Here is a 21,757-nt window from a genome sequence, read left to right on the forward strand (position 1 = left end):
TGCACAACTACCGCAGCCTCCTTGCAATTGCTCCTGCCAGTGATTGCTGAAATCTGACCACAAACCTGAGATTCTGAAAATACCTTATGCCAGATATGCCAAAGGAAAGAAGTCAATGTGCAAGACTTTGCTCTGGGTTACAGAAATGCTTTCTTTTGTCAGCTGTTGACCAGGTAATTCTGGGAGCCTACGAACTGATGGATCTAAGCACTCCATCCCAGATAGCGTAGATACAAATCCTACTCTTACTTACATATCATATGGAACATATACACACGTACATATTCTAATACCTGCACTCTCATTTGAACATCTAAATCTCTTTTCAGCCAGAAGATCCTTGAACTGATATAATCGTATATCATAATTCATTCATTCTTCTTTTGTGCAGAAATTGCATATTCCTCTCAACTTTGTAGCTTAGAAAACTACAAGCCTATTAAAAAAATTCTTGAACAAACTCTTGATCTAATTCTTCCCCTTACAACTGTGTAACTTCCCCAGGAGCTACAGCCTATTTTATAGGCAGACACTAACAAGATCTACCAATGCACGGTGCTGAAAGGACGCAAAGCAGTGAAGCTGCAACCAGAAGAGAATCAAGAACAATATGAGAAAAGGCAAAAGGGCAGAACAGTGTGCTAGCTTGGGTTTGCAGCCAGGCTGGAGAGCTACAAGGCTTCCAGGCAGCATGAAGCACAGGCAGAGGGAACTTTAGCACAGAAAAAGCAGAAGGCAGTGACAAAGCCTCTTACGCCTGTCTAGCCTGTTCAATGGGATCGTAGTTGTTGAGGCAGTTGAATCGCATGGTGTCTTTGGGGCACTTGTCTGGTGAACGCCACGGTGGAATTTCTTTTTTCTTCTTTCTAGTCTTCTTTTCTGGTGCAGAAGGTTTTGCTTCTGGAGTGTTGCTTCTCAGCTTTTGTACTTCAGTAACTACGGACTCATCCTTTGAAGCAGTCTAATGAGAGACATTAAAAGAAGAAAATTAATTTTATCCTTCAGTGAAAATTTGATTAATTTTACCTAACCTCAGATTTGTAAGAACTAGGTATTAATTCACTGGACAGAAATAGGCACCCCAGCAGGGCATGTCCCAATGCCCACTGCACTTAGATGGGCTGAGTTGCATTGGCTTAATCCACTGACCTCAGAGACAGCCTATGAGGGAGTTGGCTAGAGGTCTGAGTTTTGAATAGAAGGCAGAAGATTCCTGCCTTCACAGTCCCACAGATAAGGGGTCTGGATCAATGAATCTCAAGAGAAAACAGTTGCTGCTGAGTAATGCTCCACTTCCCCAAAATGGCCCTGCCACCTTTGAAGAAGACAGGATGAGACAACACCCGGCCTATAACAGTTTTTTTATAACTTTTATAATTTTTATAACAGTGGGTTTTTTTTTAGCTTTCCACCAGCTAGACTGACTCTGAAGCTTCAGCAGGGGCAATGCTGGGCTTCCCACTCCTGCTTATCAGATTGATGTAGGCTATCACACTCCCTGCAACCTGGAGAAGAGAGGGGAGAAGCCTGGAGTGCTGGAGAGAGAAATTTAGAGGATTACTCCAGAACAATCTGAAGAGAGGACAGGAGAGGGAGACCTTGGTGACTCTTCCTTCCAGACATCTGAGATTTTCATTCCCCCTCATTCTTACCAGGGATGGATGAGGGAAAGCAGACCACATGGCAACACATGAGTTTAGATTCTAATTGAAAATTATATATGTTCCTTCTTACTAGTGGGAGAAGGTAATAAGTTTAAAAGTCAGTAACTCTATTAGCCCAGAGTATTATAACTGGCATGGAACACCTCCAGAGGTGGTAAGCATATACCTTTGGTCTTGTAACATGCAGCTCTTTTACCATTTCAATGTAATGTCTCTTCCAGATTCCTTGCTCAAAGGGGGTTGGAATGAAGTTGATGTACCAACCAAAACGCAAGCATTTCTTCATCCAGAGCTGATCCAATTCAGACAGGTTCTTCCAGTGCCAGCTCACCTGTGGATGACCAGTAACCACATATAAGAGTAAATCAACATCTTGGGGTTTCAGACATCTCAGATTACAGCTGGAGATTTATCTCCCCTGGATGCAGCTCCTTAAATTAACACACTACTTCAGTGCTGTTTACACTCCATGTAAACCCAGATTTCCTCATGATCTGCTCATTGTTTGTTGGCTGATCTCCAGTGCAGGATGAAATGCTCTAAAAATCACTAGCCAAAAGGAAAGACTTCAGCTTAGTTAGGGCAACTTCCTACATTTCTACCCAGTAAGTGCATAGGAGTTGGAACAAACCTTTTATTGCATTTTGCTGACAAAAACAGAAAAATAACCCCCCCAGGTCTGACAGACACATTCTGTTTTCTCCCTACTCATGTTCTGCTTTTATAGTCCATTGCACAGTCACCTTGCATGCAATACTTCTTCTAGCCTAAGGGCAAGCATCATCTATTTGCACAGTTGTGCTTATAACAGCAAATATTCAATGATATGACAGAAATAGCACTGTAAGGACCTTCCTTTCTCATATTCTAATCTGTTTTCTTCCTGTCTGTGCATGAATACCTGTGGTTCATCTACATAAAAAATGAATTGTTGGAGAGAAATACTAGAGAAAGCCTTAAACAAGCTGAGATTTTGATGTATTAGTAGTAATATCTGGAGCACTACGTTTGTTAGTGCAGTAATCATGTCACCCATATTTGAGCTTATTCATTCAGAACTAGCTTGGGGATCACTTCAAGCCATGAAAACATATTAGCAGACCAAATTCTTAAGACAGTGTGCTCAAAAGCACATCGATAACTTCTCTGCTTCTGCACATCCAGCACTTCACCTTCAAGTATTTTAATGGATCTGGTTTTTACTATTTTTCTTAAAGCAACATATGCACTTCTTTACAACTACCATGGGCTGATACTTCTTAAAACAATTAATGATTCTGCACATTGTGCAAGATACTTTAAAGAACATGGTTTTCAGAAAGCGCCAGGCCTCTTTCTTGAGAACAATCAAACTTGTAAAGTGCCACATGTTAAATAGTTAGAGCAGAGCTCCCAAAATTAGTCTTCATTTTCATAAACATTGGCCAGTTTGATTTAATTTAGGATCTGGGGAAGTGCTGTTTCTATCTCATACAAGTGTCACTAAGCATATAGCACCGGGGTGCCAGGTCATAAGGCATTCTTGCATTCCTACAGCTTTATTGTAACCTAGTCCTGTCTCTTTTTTTACCTTTCTTGACCTGACTTTCTGAATCTTAGCATGTGTTGTTTTTTTTTTTTTTACCTGTGCACATCGACAGAGGCTCCGTGGGTCCAGGAAGGAGAAGATGTACAAGGACAGCACTCTAGGAAGCTTCATGGTAAAATCTAGAGCTTCGATGGGAATTCGATCCTGTAGCTGCTTGGCACAGAATTTCTGCAGGGACAGGGAGCAGAGCTCCAACTGATCCACCAGAATCTTCTGTCTCTGACCATCTGTCCACTTGATAAACTGAAAAAAGAGTTCCAGGTTGTGAGAAACCAGAGATTCAGCTAATTAAAATAAATCATACATGTAAGGCAAGGGAAAGTGCCCAAACAGCAGCTTTTGGTGACTCACTCAATAGCAAAGCACGTAGGAACTGGGAACAAATGGAGAGTCTACATTAAAAGAAACTCTGAAGCCACATAACGTATGATTTATAATCCTCAAAGGATCCAGGATGACCTTGTCCAGGACACAGTCATCCTCACAAGACTCTCAACACCTAGGATCAGTTTGGAAACTTGGCTTCAGTCATGAAAAGAAGGAGACTCAAGTGTGTGTTTGCAGGATTGGGTCCTAAGTTGACTGCTGCTTCTTCACCTATCCTGACTCATATATGGCCCCCAAAACTGCAGTATTTGAGTGTCTCGCAATTTGTGAAGTATTTATTCCCACAGCTTGCAGAAAAGAGAAATCCCCACTGCCTTGCAAAGAAGCGGAGCAAAGAGAAACTACATCATTTGCCTGCATCTCCCAAGGAAAACGTGACACGGTAAGAGATTTTTCATGGCATTTCTGTGTTTATGACAGATATCTAAAGAGGAGGAGGAAAACAGTTGGACCTCACTGTGGGAAGAAATGAGCACTTAACCACACAAGCACGTATCGCTTGATACAGCAGCAACAGCAGCACTGCACTGAGCAGAGAGCTGCAGAGCTGTGTAAACAGGGTGGGAGCAACGGCAGCCGTACCTGGTGTTTAGCCTGTGTTGACAGCAGGGGATGGAAAGGGCCCTGTCAGCAGGAATCTCCTGGGAGGAGACTGACCTCATCGCCACAATCTGTGCAATCTGTCTCAAAACCTGCAGGAGCAGTCCTGGCTGCGAGGGCAGCACAGAGTGCCAGCAGGGAGGACGTGGCAGAGGACCATTTAGTCAGCGCCAACAGGAATCCCCAAGTGGGAACCGCTGGCAGCAGAATGGTACAGAGAAAGGTGGACTTCCAGAAGCAGAGTGCAGATTCCTTGCGACCCAAACTCCCCTTCCTTACAAAGGGCAAGTTCCTAAAGAGCTGGGCCTGTCTGGAGAATGCTGCCTTCCCTTGCTTCTTTCTTTCTCATGCATTGGCCGTACCTTTAACACACGTTCCTCTTTCTGTTTCCTGAAGTCAGCTTTCCACAGCTGACAATTTGGGTCAAATCACAGCACAGTTATTTCTGCATTTAACACCAGGGGCATTTGAAGAACTTATTTAAACATGGTCTCCACAAATTAAAAATAGCAAGAAAAAAACCATGCAACTTTTCATATATATATATATATGCATCTTCATATATAGATGTGCATATATATACGTGTATATGAAGAGCTGGGTAGATTCAATGACCAATTCCCTTCCTTTCCTTTCTCTCTCTGAATAAAATGGATTACAAATTTAATCTTTTCTTTCTCAGTTTCCACACCAAAAATTGATGGTGAACTGGAGGACCAGCATTATTATGGGCTAAAATATACTGAGCAGATGAAAAGTAATTGAGAAGTAATTTCTTCACAGATCATCTTACAGAACTCTTTGTTCCTTTCTTTATTTTTACCTGGATGTATTTAATTCCAGGACTGGACAATAAGCTGTGAGCAGAGCTATTGCTCTGCTCCTTCTTGCAGACACCTTTACGAGACCTTCATGTGGGTCAGCAAGGACAAGAAGGACTGGAACAGAGAACCCAGACAAAAAGCCAAAGAGAAGAAAGCTCCCAAGTGTCCATGCCTTTTCATACACAAACAGACAGCGAATTAAGGAATACACCCTTCCCTCCCCTCCCTATTTTGCATATAACTTTCACCTCTAATGGAGTTTAGCAAAGTGCTAAGTAAAAGCTGAAGCAGGACCTTTGGATTCAGCACTTAGGAATGTGTCCTCAAGAATACAAATTCAGGTGAAGGAGCACCGCAGGGGGACAGAGGAGGTTTTCCTGTGCTTTCCTCACTTTCAGTTTGATGTGAAAGGTTTTTTTCTGTCATGTGCTGGAGGGGGAAGAGCTTCTGCTGCACAGACTCCTCATTCATGTTCACAGCTACATCCTTTTCTCATTAAAACGATCTGCAATCATCTATTAACGAAGGTAAATTTCTCCTGGATAAGTTCCAGAGACAAGGGGGTAACTGGCTTCCTCTGTTCCACACAAGAGATTAAGTGAACTGATCAAAGGAAATATAGATTCTCTTTCAGAGAGGCAGAATATTTGCGTCCATTTAACTCTTCCCATTCTGCCACTGCTTTGCAATGGAGCAATTCCTTCCAGCATCCTCAGCCTGAGCTTACACGGCATAGGAGACTCCACTAAATCAGTGTCACCTTGTCAGGAGCATGGGAACACACAGCTTCTTCTCCACTGCATTCAGCAGCAACCAAGTATTTAAGCAGGCACAATTTGTCTCTTTTCCAGTATTAACAAGCATGTCCCCATCCCACATTTGGCCGCCTTTCTCCACAGTTCCTCCCCTTGCATGTGATTACAGCAATCCAACCAGTCGGACCGGATTCCCCTTTTCAAGGGACTGCACCTTCTCAATCCACAGCCAGGAACATTTTTCCTTTTCTGTGTCTTTCCCCAAGCCCTGGAGAACAATGTCTCCCCGGGGACTGCGTGACATAAGGCTACCGACCGTGTCACCAGGGAATGCAGAGTGCCCAGCCTCTACTCCTGCGATCAGTTTACAATTAATCCATGAGTGCACACACACAAATAATGCAGCCTGACACCAAGGGGAGAGCCCAGGACCTCAGAGCTGAAGAACAGAAGCTCTGCCGCTTAACCTAAAGAGGCCCCTCTCTGCTCTAACAGGCAGGTTGTTTTACTGACTTGAACCAGCCACTGAATTGGGACATAATCCTCGCCTCCAACCCAGCATATTGATGTGAGTTCACAGGGTTACAATCACACTCGGGCAGCCCTGTGCTCTGCAAACATAGCACAGAACTCCCAAGTCACTACTGCCCTTCTGGAACACATTAAAGCAGAATAACTTGCAAGTAGATGGATGGTTCAGCTCAGCAGAAGCAATTTTTTGCCTCCTCAACCACCTTCTCCCAGCTCCAGTGCAGTGATCTACTTGGAGGCAAGGGATAGAAGAGAAAGGGATGAAGGAGGCAGCACCTGGTGTCCATACGTAGAATCATAGAATTGTTTGAGTTGGAGGGGACATTTAAAGGCCACCTGTCCCACTCCCTGCACTGAACGGGGACACCCACGGCTCCATCAGTACTCAGAGCCCATCCAGCCTGACATGGGCATATCCAAGGATGGGGCACCACCACCTCTCTGGCAATCCATGCCAGTGCTTCGTTACCCCTTATCGTAACAGACCTTCTCCTCATATTAAATCTAAATCTCCCCTCTTTTATTTTGAAACCATTTCCCGTGGTCCTATCACCACTGCTGCTAAAGAACCCGTCCCCTTCTTTCTTCCAGCCCCTTTTAGGTACTGAAAGGCTGCTCTCAGGTCTCCCCAGAGCTTCTCTCAAGTGGTTCTTTGCCACGAATTAACTGGTACTCTGACAAGATGTAACCCATGAGGTGAGCTGAATCACTGTAATCCCCAATTTGTCCACATCTCATTTGGCTAGAGCAGAAGCTCAGATGCTCTGATCACATGTTGACACTTAAGCTTAGGTATCTTAATATACAAGTTCAATCCTAGCCTCATTGTCTACTTACTAACCTGCATGTCAGCATAATAGCATTGAATGTTAAGGTAAAGCAAAATGATTTTGTGTTTTTTAGATTAATGGGAGGAAGTTTTGGCTTGCAGTATTGAGAACAGAGCAGAAAGGGAAGCTGAGAGGGAGTCCATCAAGGCATCTGCCCCAGGTGCAATACAGAATAGCAGCTAGAAGAAAACAAAAAGAAACTGAGAAATGTTAACCCTTTCCCAGAAGTGTTTCAACTGAAAGACAGCAGTGCAATTTATCTTTTGTATGTATCTGGAAAGCGTTTGGGTAAAGCTGTGTGATAGAAATTCACCACAAATGCCTCCAGCAAGATCAAAGCCTGCAAATACTCAGCCCTGGGAGCTATGTAGGACAGACTATCTGCTGCACTACCACTGCTTCCACTCTGTGCAGCAGTTATACCTTGATGAGTTCAGTGCAAAGTGAGACAGCCAAAATCCTGTAGAGGGTCCCACTGTTTCTCTTCAATAGGGCAGGTGACAGCACAGCCAGTCCTACACCCTTTGGGACTGCTCAGCCATGCAGAAACAGAGAGAAGAAATCCCTTCAGGTCACCCAGTTCACTGCTTCTCAGCCTGTGTCTTATGGACCACAACAGCCTGGGAGACATCAGCTTAAAAAGGTTGAGAAACAGTTAGTTCAGCTCCTAGTGCAAGGAAGGATCCATTCTGCCTAAGACAATCCTGACAAATATTTGTCTAACCTGTCCTCAAAAGACTCTTGCAGTGGAGGTTTCCACCCCTTAGCCCCCAGGGCAAGCTATTGCAGCAGTGAATTAGCTGTAAATTTTGCTAGTGTCTCAATTGTATCTCCATAATTGAGATACAAGCCCATTATTTCTTATCCTACCCGATGTGAATACAAAGATCATTCCTTTCTTTTTCTTATGCTTTAATCTGTTATTGTAAAGATGTTACTGCAACTTTTCTCCATCTTCCCTAGTGTAAACAGATCATTTTCAAATTTCTTGGACCTGAGGCCATTCTCAGAAGCACCTCCAGCTGGTGCTCACCTTTCTCAGTATGCATGGTACAACACTGGCAATGGCTCTGCCTTTCAGACAGCTCTTTGGGATATTTCCCCATTTTATCATTATAAGACAGTCATATTCGTAATTCCCAGTATATTTTATACAGAATTGCAGCATACTTTGGTTTTCTTGTATCTGCAGTTTTCATAAATATAATTCTTACTCATAACGCTTTCCATTTGTCCCTATCAAACTGCAGAACTTTTCATTTCTAATCATTTCTAAGTTCATCATTTCTAAGTTCATGAAATCACTCCCAGCCTGACAGCATCTGTAAATGAGTATGTACTTTCCATTCCTTCACCCAGATATCACCAAAAATGAACAATGCTAAACTCAAGATGGACTTCAGCCCTTCAGTTTCATAATAAGCCATTTGTAACTACGCTGAATGTGGATTCCCAGCCATAGAAAGCCAACCTCCAGCAGTTTCATCTAGTCCATACTTCCTGAGTGCACTCTGAGAGGATTGTATGAATCAATGTAAAAAGTCCTGCCAAAGCACTGTGGTTTTTCTTGATAAAGTTTCTCCCGAACTCAAGCTGCCCTAGGCTTTGCATACAACATAATGCCAAAGGCTTTGAAGGGAGCTAAGAACAGCTTTTGTGTTTTCCATGCCCTTTTCATTGGTATGATGGATGACAGAAGCACAAGGAGAATTAACTCCAAAGGAGCATGGTGAGAAGTACTGACCAAGTGTCAGATGGGGGTCAGGTATTTAACCTTTCAGAAGATGATTCAGCACTTGTGTTGTGTTTGAGGAAGGTTATTTCCAGATTTTGGCTCTTTCAGTAGGGGTTCCAACAACATTTTTTACCAACATATATACCAGAGGCATTTTAAAACACCCATCAATTTTCAAGAAATAGATTTGAAGTCTATCAGTTACTGACTTTCATGTTAAAAGGTAAACAATCATCCAATTATTTTGTTTTCTTGGTTTTTGTTAAAACCCTTGTTATCAAAAGACACACAAATAACAAGGTGTGGACAGTGTATTTGTGTATTTCCTGTAAAGATGAATAATCTGTATGACCTTAAAATCAAAATGCTTGTCTGTAAGAAACAGTTTACATGCAAAAAGCTTTCACACAAGTGCCCTATTAGGCATAAAGAATAAGCATCACAGTTCACACAAAGTTATTGTGCAAATATCCTTTCTCAAAGAGCATTATTTCTACATTTCATTTTAGCCTGAGTACCATACGTAACAATGTACCTGGTTCTGTGGTTCCATTTATAAAGATGTGCAAAGGGCTCAGCCATACAGTCACTGCTTTAATACAGCCACTCATTTACTGCAATAAAATCACTGAGTCTGTATTCCTCTTTGCATAGGAGACTGAGCAGATTACAGCTACTTTCCCATAACTATAGTTTTTACTCATAAAAGAGTAAGGACAATGTGATATTTCAGGTGTTGCAGATATTCTGCCATTGCATGCTGTGCCATCTGCTTCCAGGGTAAGTCACTTACAGTTGCAGTCCTTTACAGCTGCCAGCTATGACTCCCTTCATAGGCTACAGAAACAGGCATCTCTAGAGGGCTGCTCTTTCATCCTACATTAAGTGAGATGAATTACCCTCTGCAAGCACTGCTTTCTTTCTGTTGACTGTACACTGAGCCTATGATGACCAGACCAGTCAGGCTGAAATCCCTATGTTTCAGTCATACACACTTGGCCAGACAAACCCTATCCTGAATGCCTATCTCACAGTGATCTCTGGCTGCGGCAGAAAATTCTGTTTTAAGTCTCTGTATGCCTCATTTTTTTTATGAAAAATAGGATGACAGCACTTTCCTGACTCATACACAAGTTATGAAGATATTGATGGCGTGATGCTGTGAGATGCTCAGCGATAACAGCATTAGGAGCCCTATGTGTGCTCTTAGTAGATATCGTGTCATTTATTACCAGCTTTAAAGACTTTCTATCAAGTAAAGGCAATACCTGAACACCCAGTATCCTCTCTGAAGACTTCACAGACTTTTCTGAGGGCTTCTTATCTTATTACAGAAAATTTTGAGAAAAGAATGTAATTTCCCAAGTTCAAAACTTACAGAAATAAGGCACCGAGAAAAATTTATACCTTTGCCTTTATCAAAAGTAGACCAGTTGAAGTTCACTTTCACATATCTATCAGGAAAATTAGCCCCTTTTTCAAAGTAGGATGTTATACATTCCCATTACAGTAATCTCTTGATAAGTTCAGAAACCTAACTGTATTTAAATATATATAAAGGGAAAAGTTTACCCATTTTCTGAACAGGGCTCTTCTTTCTTCAAATACCTGTAAAACACACACAAGCAATTAAAAATGAATACTGTAAGGGGATTTAGTATTTGCTAAGAAAAAAATATAGCTTGAAAAAAAAAAAAAAAAACCAACTATAAAACCTGGAAAATAGAAACTGCATCACAAAATGGGTGAAGTTGGAAGGAACTTAAGGAGAATGGTTAAGTCCCAAGTCCCTGATAGGGTCAGCTAAAGTATGTTGCTTAAGGCCACATCCAGCTGGATTTTGAATATCTTCTTGGATGAAAACTCTGCAGTCTCTCTGAGTAACTTGTGTGTGACCACTCTCATGGTAAAAATGTTTTTTTTATGGTCAGTGGAATTTCCTGCATTTCTGTTTGCAACCATTGTCTCTTGGCATTTCCCTGGAAGCTACCAAGAAAACTCTGGCTCTGTGTTCTTTACTTCCTCCCATCAGGTATCAATCCAGGATCTTATCCACTGATAAGATCTGTATCCGAGCCTTTCTTCTCCATGCTGAACAATCCCATAACTCTTAACTCTTCCCTGTGTGTCAGATGCTTTCCTGATCATTTCTGTGATATTTCACTGGGCTTATTCCAATAAGTCTTTGTCTTTCTTGTATGGGGAGTCCAGAATCAGACACATCCACAGCCAATCCTTCCTTGTTTATAAGAATGAGGACCAGCAGAGCATCTTCCCTTGTTGGCTCCTCGATGACCTGTGTCATCAAAGTATTCCTGAAACCTCCTGGGTTGCTCGTGCCCTACTGTGTGGCCCTTCATAGATCTTTATTTACTATTTTCAATAGAATTCAGTTCTCCTGAGTTGGAGAAACTGGGTAATGGAATGGATACAACGTGGGAAGCTATCACAGAGCTCTGGCAATGGCTTCATAAGGCCAGTTGTTGTGGCTCATGCTGTCCCTAGGTTCTTTACAGTGACAACTAACAAGATGGATGAATGGTATCAAAATACAGCGGAGGATTTGTGATGCTGACCTTCATCCTTAGGGAGCTAGATATGAAAGCACTAGCACTGTGGCTTTCCACTACTACAAAACTGCCTTTATGCTCAGGACTATGACCTTACAAGTGAGGAAATGCTATAGATGTATTGCTTCTTTCTTTTTTTTTTTTTTTCCAGAAGACAGATCAAAGAAAAAGCCCAGTTTTTAACTGTACATTAAAACAGCTATTAACCACAACTAGGAAAACATGCTTGATCATTATAAACTCCAAAAATGTTATTGCTTTGACAGCCTGCAAAGAAGGTTCCTGCAGAGAAAGACATTATCAGTGCTGATGTCTGGTACTGCAGTTGTCAGCATTAGCTCTGTCTCTCTCAGCAGGAGTGTCTCTTGTGAGGAGTGAAAAGTGACATTTCTTTTATTTGCATGTTGACAGTTATTATTTGCTTTATTTGCATGTGGGACACTTGGCAAAGTGAAAAAAATACAAAAGCTGAACAAGCTGAACTTGGAAAGGGATTTGCCACAAGCAAATGATGAATAGTCAAAGATCTAAGTTTTGAGTTGGATAATTCAAGTGAGGCAGGGAGCTATTTATGTAACTGAATGCAATTTAATGGTCTTTGATCAAAGAAAGACACATATTTGCTTTCAGCATTTTTGGAGATACAACTAAGCCAACTGTTAGAAAGTTCTGCCTACTCCAGGCACTTGGAAGTATTAATTAGCAACAGAATAGCCCCAGATTGGTATAATCATCCACTGAGTTAATCAGATCTATTTTTACTGTCTTCTCCTCCAAGGCCTTCAAGTTACACCTATCTCCTGCCTAGGTTGGTTGGCCTAGGATTCAGCTTAAAGCCCAGGTTGTTCTTAGGTAGTTATAAATAAGCTTAAGTTCAGGGCTGTCTGGCAAATCCCTCCAGTCTTTGTTGCAAATGCCACTGGGGCTCTTCTATCCCACTGCATAATTCTCACTAACTGAAGGCAAATAATCTCTCAATTTCCAGTCCTTCCTTAAATGCAGCTCCTCCTCTGGTTTTCTGAATGTGAATATTGCTTAATTCAAGGTTTCCTAATTCTGGCTTCTTTACTTTGGTTTGTTCCTGATGGAGATTTTGTGGATTTAAAGTAAATGATTGCCCATGACCCAGTGGTAACGCCATGGACAAGCTCTGACAGCTGTAGTGAGGGCAGAAAAATATAAATGGAGGCTACAAGACTCAGGATATACAATGAGCAGGAGACATCTTGGGTCCTGACATTAATGCAGATAAGTGCACTCCTGAGCATATTTGAAAATCCAGGGAAATCTGCAGGAACCACTGAAGAAGCATCTCCTGGATTAACCCAAATTAGAACAGGTGGCAAATTTACACTAACAGTTTTGAACCTGCTCCTAGCAGTTGTTCAGATGGAGCTTAAATGCTATTGACCAGCTCTAAATTCTCACCATTCCTGCCCCTCACTGCCAATTCATCTCAGAAGTATTTTTCTTAGGCACCTCTTCTCTGTTTTTATCTTCTCATTGTTTTTCACATACCTTCTTCCTATAAACTCTTTACTCTTTCAGACTTTGTCTTCACTCAAAAGTGCAGAAATGAACAGAGACAGGATTGTATGAAAATAAAACCTTCTCACATCTTATATATATCAATCGGATTATCTCCTGATTTCACCTGTTGGCAATGTTTTTGTTGCAACTATTTGTTTTCTGCTAACTCTGCAGAGCCAGCACTGAGAGCTGTGCAGGGATAAATGGTTGTAGTGAGATGGCAGTCAGCCTCTTCTTCAGGTATCTAGCAAAGGGAAAAGAAGTGATGGCCTCAGGTTGAACCAGGGATAGTTCAGGTTGGATATTAGGAAGCATTTCTGCTCCGAAAGAGTGCTGATGCATTGAAACAGTCTGTCCAGGGTGGAGTCACCATCCCTGGAGGTGTTTAAGGAAAGGATAGATGTGGTAACTGGGGGCATGGTGTAGTGGGCAGTACTGGTGGACAGTTGGACTAGATGATCTTTGAGGTCTTTCCCAACCTTGGTGATTCTATAATTCTATGATTCTAAGGGCAAGCGTACAAAACAGTCCAATATTAGCTCCTACAAGTTTTGCTGCAGCACAATGCAACATCACATTGCCTAAAGAGTGGAGGAGTAAAAAGATGAGAAAGGATTTTTTTTTTTACCCACTCACTGCTAGTCAGATCACACTTTATTACCTAGTGATGTGTGTCTGTAAAAATGTGTTATAAAGAGTGTAGGAAGCAGACATTAAAATGATGCAAAGGCTGGAGAATCTGCCAAACTGAAAGAACTTCAAAGGACTCAATCTGTTTAGTTTATCAAAAAAAAGATCAAGTGTTGGCTTGAAGCAGAGTAAAAGTACTTCCACAATGAAAAAAAAAAAACCTCATTACAAAAGAGTTTAATAAGCTAGCAGAGGAAGATTTAGATGATGGAAGCTAATGCTAGAGGTATTCAGACAAGAGACAAGGTTTAATCTTTTAATGGTACAGAGGATTAGCCAAGAAAAAAAAAATGTTAGCAAAGTGATGAAATTTTCATTTCTTGATAATCCCCAAGGAAGTCTATATGCTTTTGTGGAAGATACATTATAGCCAAATTCTAGTTACTGAGCTGAAGACACAGGGAGCTGTGTGAAAGGAGGGCTGAGAAATCCAGGAAGTCACACTGTGTAACGTAATGGCCCACTCTGGATTAAATTCAATGAATCATCAACAGATATATTAACTGAACTCTGAGGGAGGAATGTTCTCCTGATGATGCATGAGATAAAAAAAAATACCTTCCTTGCGTTAGCAGATCCCAGATTTAGCCTGCAGAGTGGGAGACCAGGAAATGCATCTTGTTATTTATAAATTGAGTGCATCACTTCAGTTAACAAAATATCAACTCAATCTCACCATGGCCAGGCTTAGCAAAGGAGTCAGGGTGTGGGTACTAAGGTCTCTCCTGCAAATTGTGGTGGAGCACTGGCCACTCAGAAATACTGACACTGGGTTTGCTCTGGGGCTAAGTCTTCTAAGGCAGAAAAACAATGGCTTTCACTAAGAAATAAATACATATTTTTTGTTTAAAAATGGTTTACTTGCCAAAATTTCTTCAAATTTTTTACTTAAACTAAATGCTTACGTGCTTTAAACAATATACATTAGAACTTTCAGATTCTACATAACATAGTAGGTTTTATACATGTGAATATATCATAAAGACTATGTATTCCATATATATACATTTATTCCTAATATTAAACAAATTATTGAAGTTCTGATTCCATTACTCATGACTTACACAGCCAAAAGGATAAGTTAATTTTTTCTGAGACTTGAGAATTGGTGAAACGAAACTGAGAATTTGCTTTAAGGCTTGTGAATATTCAAAACCCAACTGGACAAGACCATGAGTGAATCCTCTAGCTGACTTTGTCTTGAAGAGTTGGACTCAGTTATCACCAGAAGTCCTCTCCAAACTCACCAGTTCTGTGATTCCATGAATTTGACCCATCTGCACAGAACTTACCTGCTCGTTCATGAGTGGGTTGCTCAGTGGTGTCCAGGTGCTCATCTTGATTTGTAGCTTGGGGCTATTCATGTTTTTAGAAGTTGCAAATGCCATCGATAGGTGAGATGGTGAATCTACCAATGTCTTGTAAGCACCAACCCCTACAACAATTGAACAGAACAAAGACCAGCATTATCCTTGTGCTACTCCATTACTGTATGTTAGTGAAAAGCAAATCACTGCAGATTGCAATTCAGTGACTTTGAAGCACAGCAGTGATACAAGTAAAACTGTCTGAAGGTCAGTTAGGGTAAGGGCTTCTTTTTATTTTGGGCACTCATAGTAACTTGACAGCAAAGCCCAGATTTCCTGATGGAAACCTCTGTGTGCTAACATGATATCAATAATTAATAATTAAGCAAGTCTTTCCCATCACAAATGTTATTGAACGTGCCTTTGATTTTTGCTGCATAAGTAATCACAGGAGACTATTTGCAGAGAGCTAGAAAGCACATGAAATTTCTTCCCATCTCGAAAGCACATGAAATTTCTTCCCATTTGCTGGCACTGAAAACTGGAGATTGCCTGTGCATCTACTTAAGTGACATCAGATAGATTTTTGCTGATTCTGATGGGCATATAATGCCAGGCTTCAAAGGGCCAATTTGTTTCCATCACACTTAACTGAAAGAATGAAATCCAGAATGATTCAGAATCAACTGAAATTTCTCAGCATCCTGTCTTCAAGCAGATTGGTTTTGATGGTTTGTATTGACTGTGCTGCTCTTTGAAACAAAAAAATCCTACCTGAAGTAAAAAGGGCATTTAACACAATTTTCCCTTCCATTTTGTGAAATCCAATAACTGGACTTTGGTCAGAAAATCCATTTCTTCATACACCTTTGCCCCCAGACAGGAAAAGCTTTTTTTTTTCCTTCGTCCTCTATACCACGGATGGATTCAGCAGGATAATGTCATTGCTCAGCTCAGAGATCCAATTTCCAGATTGGAGCTGCCTAAAAACCAGCTTTCTTTCTAACTAACATTTAAAAAAAATATATTTCTTTCATACAGTTATTAGGTAATCATTCTGCAAGCACTTCAGTCTGCTTAAAAGGTTCGTGGTGGCAAGATGGACTTTAGGAATGAAAGAAAAGGAAACTCAGCTCTAAGTGACTCCAACGTTGTGTTTCCAGCCCACTGTGTATCCAAGCACCTCCAACTCCATACAACAAACACCTTTATGGCTAATACAGTTCTAAGGCTCACAAAATACATCTTCCTGAAAGCTCAGTCCTTCTTTCCTTATCCAGACAAAGTTCCCATCTACATTAATGGGAGATTAATCTTCAAAAACCCACTGCAGGAGCTGTCTGGGCACTCCACCATTTTGGATCAGTTTTTCCTCCCTTCTTTTTTTTTTTCCCTAAATTCTTTTGGAATCAAAATCTAAAGAAAAAGTGAAAAGTCTTTTTATCTATCTGCCTCTGGTGATGTAATATTGTCCACAGTAAGAAAATAAGTTCCTCCCAAGAGTCTGAGTTCTTTCTTTTGGTAGAGATGCTGAAATAACTTACGATATGCCCAGGAATTTTAACTTCCCACAGAGAAGCTGTTAAAAGCTAAAAGACTTACAGAAGCTTCAAATCCTCACATTCTGTAGTTGGCAAACATTAGAAGCTTCTTGTGCAACTCACAAGTTGCATTATGGATATGCATTACAATCACTTTCTGTGTTGTTGTTTTGTTTTTCTACAGAGCCCCTGCCCTTTTCAACACACAGAAATACAACATTACGAGCTAGAGAAACAGCTGCTCTGCCAAAAAAACAGGTTCTGGCAACCGTGTCCTGTTTTTCAGGGACAACCTTCTACATTAGTCACAAAACCATCAGTTGTCACTGCAGCACACTCCCAGGCCAGGATTCATGTTCCAGTTTGCCTCCCCAGTGCAGGCAGTGCTTTCTTGGTGTTGGAACAGCTGCAATTCAGAAAACATCTCACTGAGTTGGCACATGAACAGCCCCATAGCCCAGAGAAACAGCAGTGCCTCTGGATCCTCTCGTGCTGCTTATGTGCCAAAAATGTGGCTCCCAACACAACTGGCTGAAGTCACATCCCCTGCTGCATATTCCCTAAAACCTGTTTGTTTGAATTGCAGTTGGTATTCGAGCCCAATGTGTAAACAGGCCTGCAAAGGCAAGTACCATCAGGCAAAAAGATGAGCATAGCCAAATGGATAACCTATTAGTGCACAGCGTGCTAGCATGCTATCCCTCTCTCCTTCTGTCTGTCCTCCAGAGGAAAACCAGTAGCTCTTGTCTTCACCCTGAATCCCCCAGCCCTAGCAGGATTCACAGCAAATCTTGCTTTTCCAACAGTGTGGAGTAACTCTGAGCAGAGTTAATCTGTGACATGATGCTGAGGTGGCTGCAGCAGTGGCTCACTGAGCACAACAGAGCAGCTGGTGCACTGTGCAGACCTGTGCTTGTCAAGCTGTTTAGCTCAGGCCCAATGTTTCTTCTGCAGTACTTGTTATCTTTGAACAGGTTGCCCAAAATAACATTCCTGAGATTGCTCTAGCTTGTTCTTCACGTATCCTGGGATGAAATTAATCATGATCAGCTGATTCGGAGATGTCCAACCAGCAACAGACATGAGATGATGTTAAGAAGAAATCAAGCTATTTAAAGCTTGTATGGAAAACATTCATTGCCCAGAGAGGGGCAGCTATTGACACGTGATGCTAAACATACAGAATATCCTAACAAGAAAACTAAAAAGGCAAGTGAGGAGTGGCAGGTGTATGTATCAGTGCAAATGAGATTTGAGGGCAAAAGCCTGGCAAAGGATAAAGTTGTGTGACTATACACAATGTTTGCATGTTGGCTGTGCCTGACTGACTTCACACCACGATGCTTGGGGATCTCCAGCTCTTGCAAAGTAATGGTGTTGCACAACTTGCAGAAAGCAGGTAAGCCTGGCAGAGCACAGATGTTAAAAAGGAAGAAGAGCAGCAGGAGAACTGTGCACTGGACACTTTGTCTCCAGCTCCTGAAAAAAACTTCTGAAGCAAATAATTTAACTACACCTCTGGGTGATAGGAGGGTCCAAGATTCAACCTTTATCTGTCAAGAAGAAACAGTGTCAATCAATCTGATCTTCTACAGTGGGATAACAAGCCCTGAGAGCACTGAAATTAATGATATATCTTAGTTTCTTTAAAGCTTTTGACAAGAACTGAGTGCAGTCCTGCTGAAAAGGACTTATGCGTACTGGTGGAGGGCAGCTGGACACGAGCCAGCACTTAAGGGTCCCTTCAAACTCAAAAGATACTATTATTCTATGATAGCTTCACTTGCTGTCCTCACAAGCACGCAAAGAAAACTTGATGATACTTCTGCCTGGGTTACTACAGCCAGAGAGTACCTACGAATGGTTAAAATGCAATAAGGTTTGAATAAATTGAGAGAGCATTCAAGAGGTTTGTGCTTTTTGTTATGTCTGGAGGTGGCATATATGAGTTTCACAGGGAAGAAAACATAAGTGGCATTGTCTAATATAGCAAAATAGTTTAACAACTGATCAAAATCCTGCTGAAGCCAACAGAAATGCTTTCACTGATTTCACTACAAGTTGGGTCAAGCCCTCGATTTAAAAAAGCATGATTGTATTCAGGAAAGATTAGCCATACATAATGATCATATCATATTAACTAATGGCATTGGAATCATTCCCTGTAGCTGGATTAACCCTATAGAATGGCATTCCAGAGGTTTGTACAAACCATACTCAAAACAAGTCCTTCAGAAGCAGACCCATTTTATTAATGTTTTTGACCACATCTCTATAGCAATAAGCCCTTGTGGTTCAATACAGCCTGCTGCACTCAGAGGTTTAAGAATGCCTTTTCCAGAGAAAGAATCTAATCACATTAATTGATGTGATGACAATGGTGCAGTTGTATTTTGCTTTGAATAAACAGATTTATGCATGAATCTAAAGCTCAGACAAGTAAGTCATTTTTAATGTAAATTACTTTATCACCAATAAACAATGCGCTGATTAATGCCATGGACAAAGCAGCCTAAGAGGCAGTAACAGAAAAGCGAGCTGGAATACAGGCCAAACCACAGGGCTTTCAGCACAGAAAAAAATTCAAGATGATAGGTCTGGAGGGAACAGGTAAAGAGAAACAGGTACTTATATGAGGGGGACACAGAGAGGGATGGCAAGAGGAGAAGAGCAGCAGGCTAACTGCTTATTTGCAATGATTTACGAATGATTTACAATGAAGAGGCCAACACTGTTCTCCTTGACCAGCCCTAGCCTCCAGGGTCACTGTGGTGCCAATGATTTGGGATCAATAAATCCAGAGCATGGCACTGCCACAGTACTGATAAACCTAGACATCTGCAGCACCTTCTGCCACTGACATTTCTGCTCCTCCCCAGCTCAACACCTCTGTGCAGCCTGTGCTGCCTAAGACTAACAATATTACCCCTGCCAGAATGTACCAGAAATATTCAAAAACCAAGGCTTGAGTAACCCTGCAATTCCCAGGCATTAAGTAGTTGCATTTCTCCATGGTCCACGATGCCCACTGAGCCATCAGTACCTCCATATCCCATACCAGAAGCACCTCCACTGACCCACAGACCCCAACCCCCTTGTTCTCCTCCATGCCATTGCCAGCAAGCTTGCTGCATTGCTTTAACTTCCATACCTACTCCCCTTTTCCCCATTCAGACCAAAGGACTGGTACCTTTCCTGGTCTCCAGTCTTCCAATAAGCTCAGTGATCTCCCCTCACTGCTGGCATCTGTACCTGACTGCTTTTCTCTTTGCCTACATCACAGAGGTCATAGAATGACATAATCATTTCAGCTGGAAGGGACCCTCAAGGGCCATCTAGTTCAAATCCTTTGCAATAAACTGGGACACCTACAGCTCCATCAGACACTCAGAGCCCTGTCCAGCCTGACCTGAGTGTCTCCAGGGATGAGGCACCCATCATAAGCCTGGGCAACCTGTGCCTGTGCTTCACCACCCTTATTGTAAAAAAATGTTAAGATTCTTCCATTCAAGCTAAATCTCTCTTCTGTTAGTTTGAAACCATTTCTTCTTGTCCTATCACAACAGACCCTGCTAAAGAGCCAGTTCCCTTCTTGCAGCCCCCCTCTAGAAATTAAAAGGCCACTTTCAGGTCTCCCCGGCACCTTCTCTTCTCCAGGCTGCACAGCTTCAGCTCTCAGCCTGTCCTCATACGAGAGCTGTTCCATCCCTGGGATCATTTTTGTGGCCCTACTCTGGATGCACTCTAACAGGTCCATGTCTCTTCTGTACTGAGGACTGCACATCTGGACACAGCACTCCAGGTGAGGCCTCAAAGCACAAAGCAGAGGGCAGGATCACCTCTCTTGCCCTGCTGGCCACATTGCTCTAGATGCAGCCCAAGATACAGTTGGCTTTCTGGGCTGTGAGGGCACAGTGCTGCCTCATGTCCAGCTGCCATCCACCAGTACCAGTAAGTCCTTCCTGGCAAGGCTGTGCTCCCAGCTGGGATTTCCTTCACCCAAGTGCAATATCCTGCTCGTAGCCTTGTTAAACCCCATCAGTTTCTCACGTGCCCACCTTTTGAGCTTGCCCAGGTCACTCTGGATGGCATCCTTCCTTTCTAATGTGTTAACTGTACCACTCTGCCAGGCGTCACCTGTGAATTTGCAGAGGGTACACCCGGTCCCACTGTCCATGTCATTGATAAAAGTGTTGAAGAGCGCTGCTCCCACGATGGAACCCTGGGGAACATCATTTGTGACCAGCCTACCCCTGCACACGGAGCCATTGACAACGACCCTCTAGATATGACCATCCAACCAATTCTTTATCCACACCCCTTTGCGCGTGACAACTTTGAGCACTTCTTCCACCCAAAAACAACGCAACCCCCACAGCAGGCCTGGCAGCGCAGGCAGATGGGCAGACCTCTGTTCTTGAAGCCTTGCTATCTCCCTACTCCGAGCATCATCACATCCCACACAATTTATCCCCTCATACCCCCACTTCATTTACGCACTACTGCCCTCATACCCGCTCTCCATGTCCCCCGGCACCCCCCCGTGCTGTCTGGTAGGATCCTTCCTCCCCTCGTCCCCTCCCGGCCCAGGGCCGCCCCTCACTCGCCTCCTCCCCTCCCGCGGGCGGCACCGCCTGCTCCTCCCGCTAGGCCGCTTCCCGTCGCTATGGCAACCGCTGCCCGGGAGGCCTCCAGCCAATCACATCCCGCCAACGGGCTGGAGGGGGGGTGTCTTTACCTAGCAACCTGCCCGGCTCGCTCCGATTGGTTCACGAGCTCCGGCGGGGTGAGGCTGAGGGGGAGAATGGGCGGGGCGGAGGCGCGGGGCGGGGCCGGGCGCTGCGGCGGGGTCGGGCGGGAGGGAGGCGCGGCCGTTGCCTCCTGCCGCCACCTGAGGGAAGGAGCGGAGCGGCCGCGGCGGGACCCCACGCTGAGGTAACGGCGGGGTTCGGGGCCGGGCGGAGCGGTCGGGGTTTTCCCTCAAGGATGTCGCGCTTTCTGCCCTTACAGAGCTCGCAAAGAGCGGGGACGCCCGGTAGAGGGGGCGGCCATGAGGCGTTCTTCGGGCGGAGGAACGAGCTGAGGGGCTGCGCTGGCGCTGCGCGTCCCCCGGGGGGGCGGGAGGTGCTGCTCCCACCTGCTCGCCTCCCCTTTGCTTCGTGCCGTGCGGGCGGGGGGTGGCGGCTCCTCGTTCCCTCAGCGCTG

The 21,757-nt window shown here is 43.1% G+C and overlaps 2 protein-coding genes across 4 annotated transcripts in view; one reads left to right on the forward strand and one right to left on the reverse strand.

Moving 5' to 3' along the window:
• FBXO16 (F-box protein 16) overlaps positions 1–21,227 on the reverse strand; it is a 37,537-nt gene extending 16,310 nt beyond the window's left edge. The window contains exons 1-6 of one of the 3 annotated variants that reach the window (XM_003204603.4): positions 21,160–21,227; positions 14,997–15,139; positions 10,487–10,522; positions 3,289–3,495; positions 1,831–1,995; positions 756–961 (exon numbers count right to left, since the gene is read on the reverse strand). In XM_003204603.4, coding sequence (XP_003204651.2) covers positions 756–961; positions 1,831–1,995; positions 3,289–3,495; positions 10,487–10,522; positions 14,997–15,092 — 710 coding nt within the window. In that variant the 5' untranslated portion in view covers positions 15,093–15,139; positions 21,160–21,227. Of the gene's footprint in view, positions 1–755; positions 962–1,830; positions 1,996–3,288; positions 3,496–10,486; positions 10,523–14,996; positions 15,140–20,610; positions 21,032–21,066; positions 21,116–21,159 lie in introns of those variants that run through there. The other 2 variants (XM_085218270.1, XM_019613382.3) reach the window with 2 other exon arrangements.
• A 143-nt stretch (positions 21,228–21,370) lies between these two features.
• The window catches only part of FZD3 (frizzled class receptor 3), a 50,638-nt gene continuing 50,251 nt past the window's right edge, over positions 21,371–21,757 (forward strand). Inside the window, exon 1 of the mRNA XM_085218271.1 lies at positions 21,371–21,487. The gene's annotated coding sequence lies outside the window, so the exon portion shown is untranslated. The remainder of the gene's footprint in view (positions 21,488–21,757) is intronic.

The sequence above is a fragment of the Meleagris gallopavo genome, chromosome 2 (genome assembly GCF_905368555.1).
Source record: "Meleagris gallopavo chromosome 2, MGAL_WU_HG_1.1, whole genome shotgun sequence".
NCBI classification, from domain to species: Eukaryota; Metazoa; Chordata; class Aves; order Galliformes; family Phasianidae; genus Meleagris; species Meleagris gallopavo.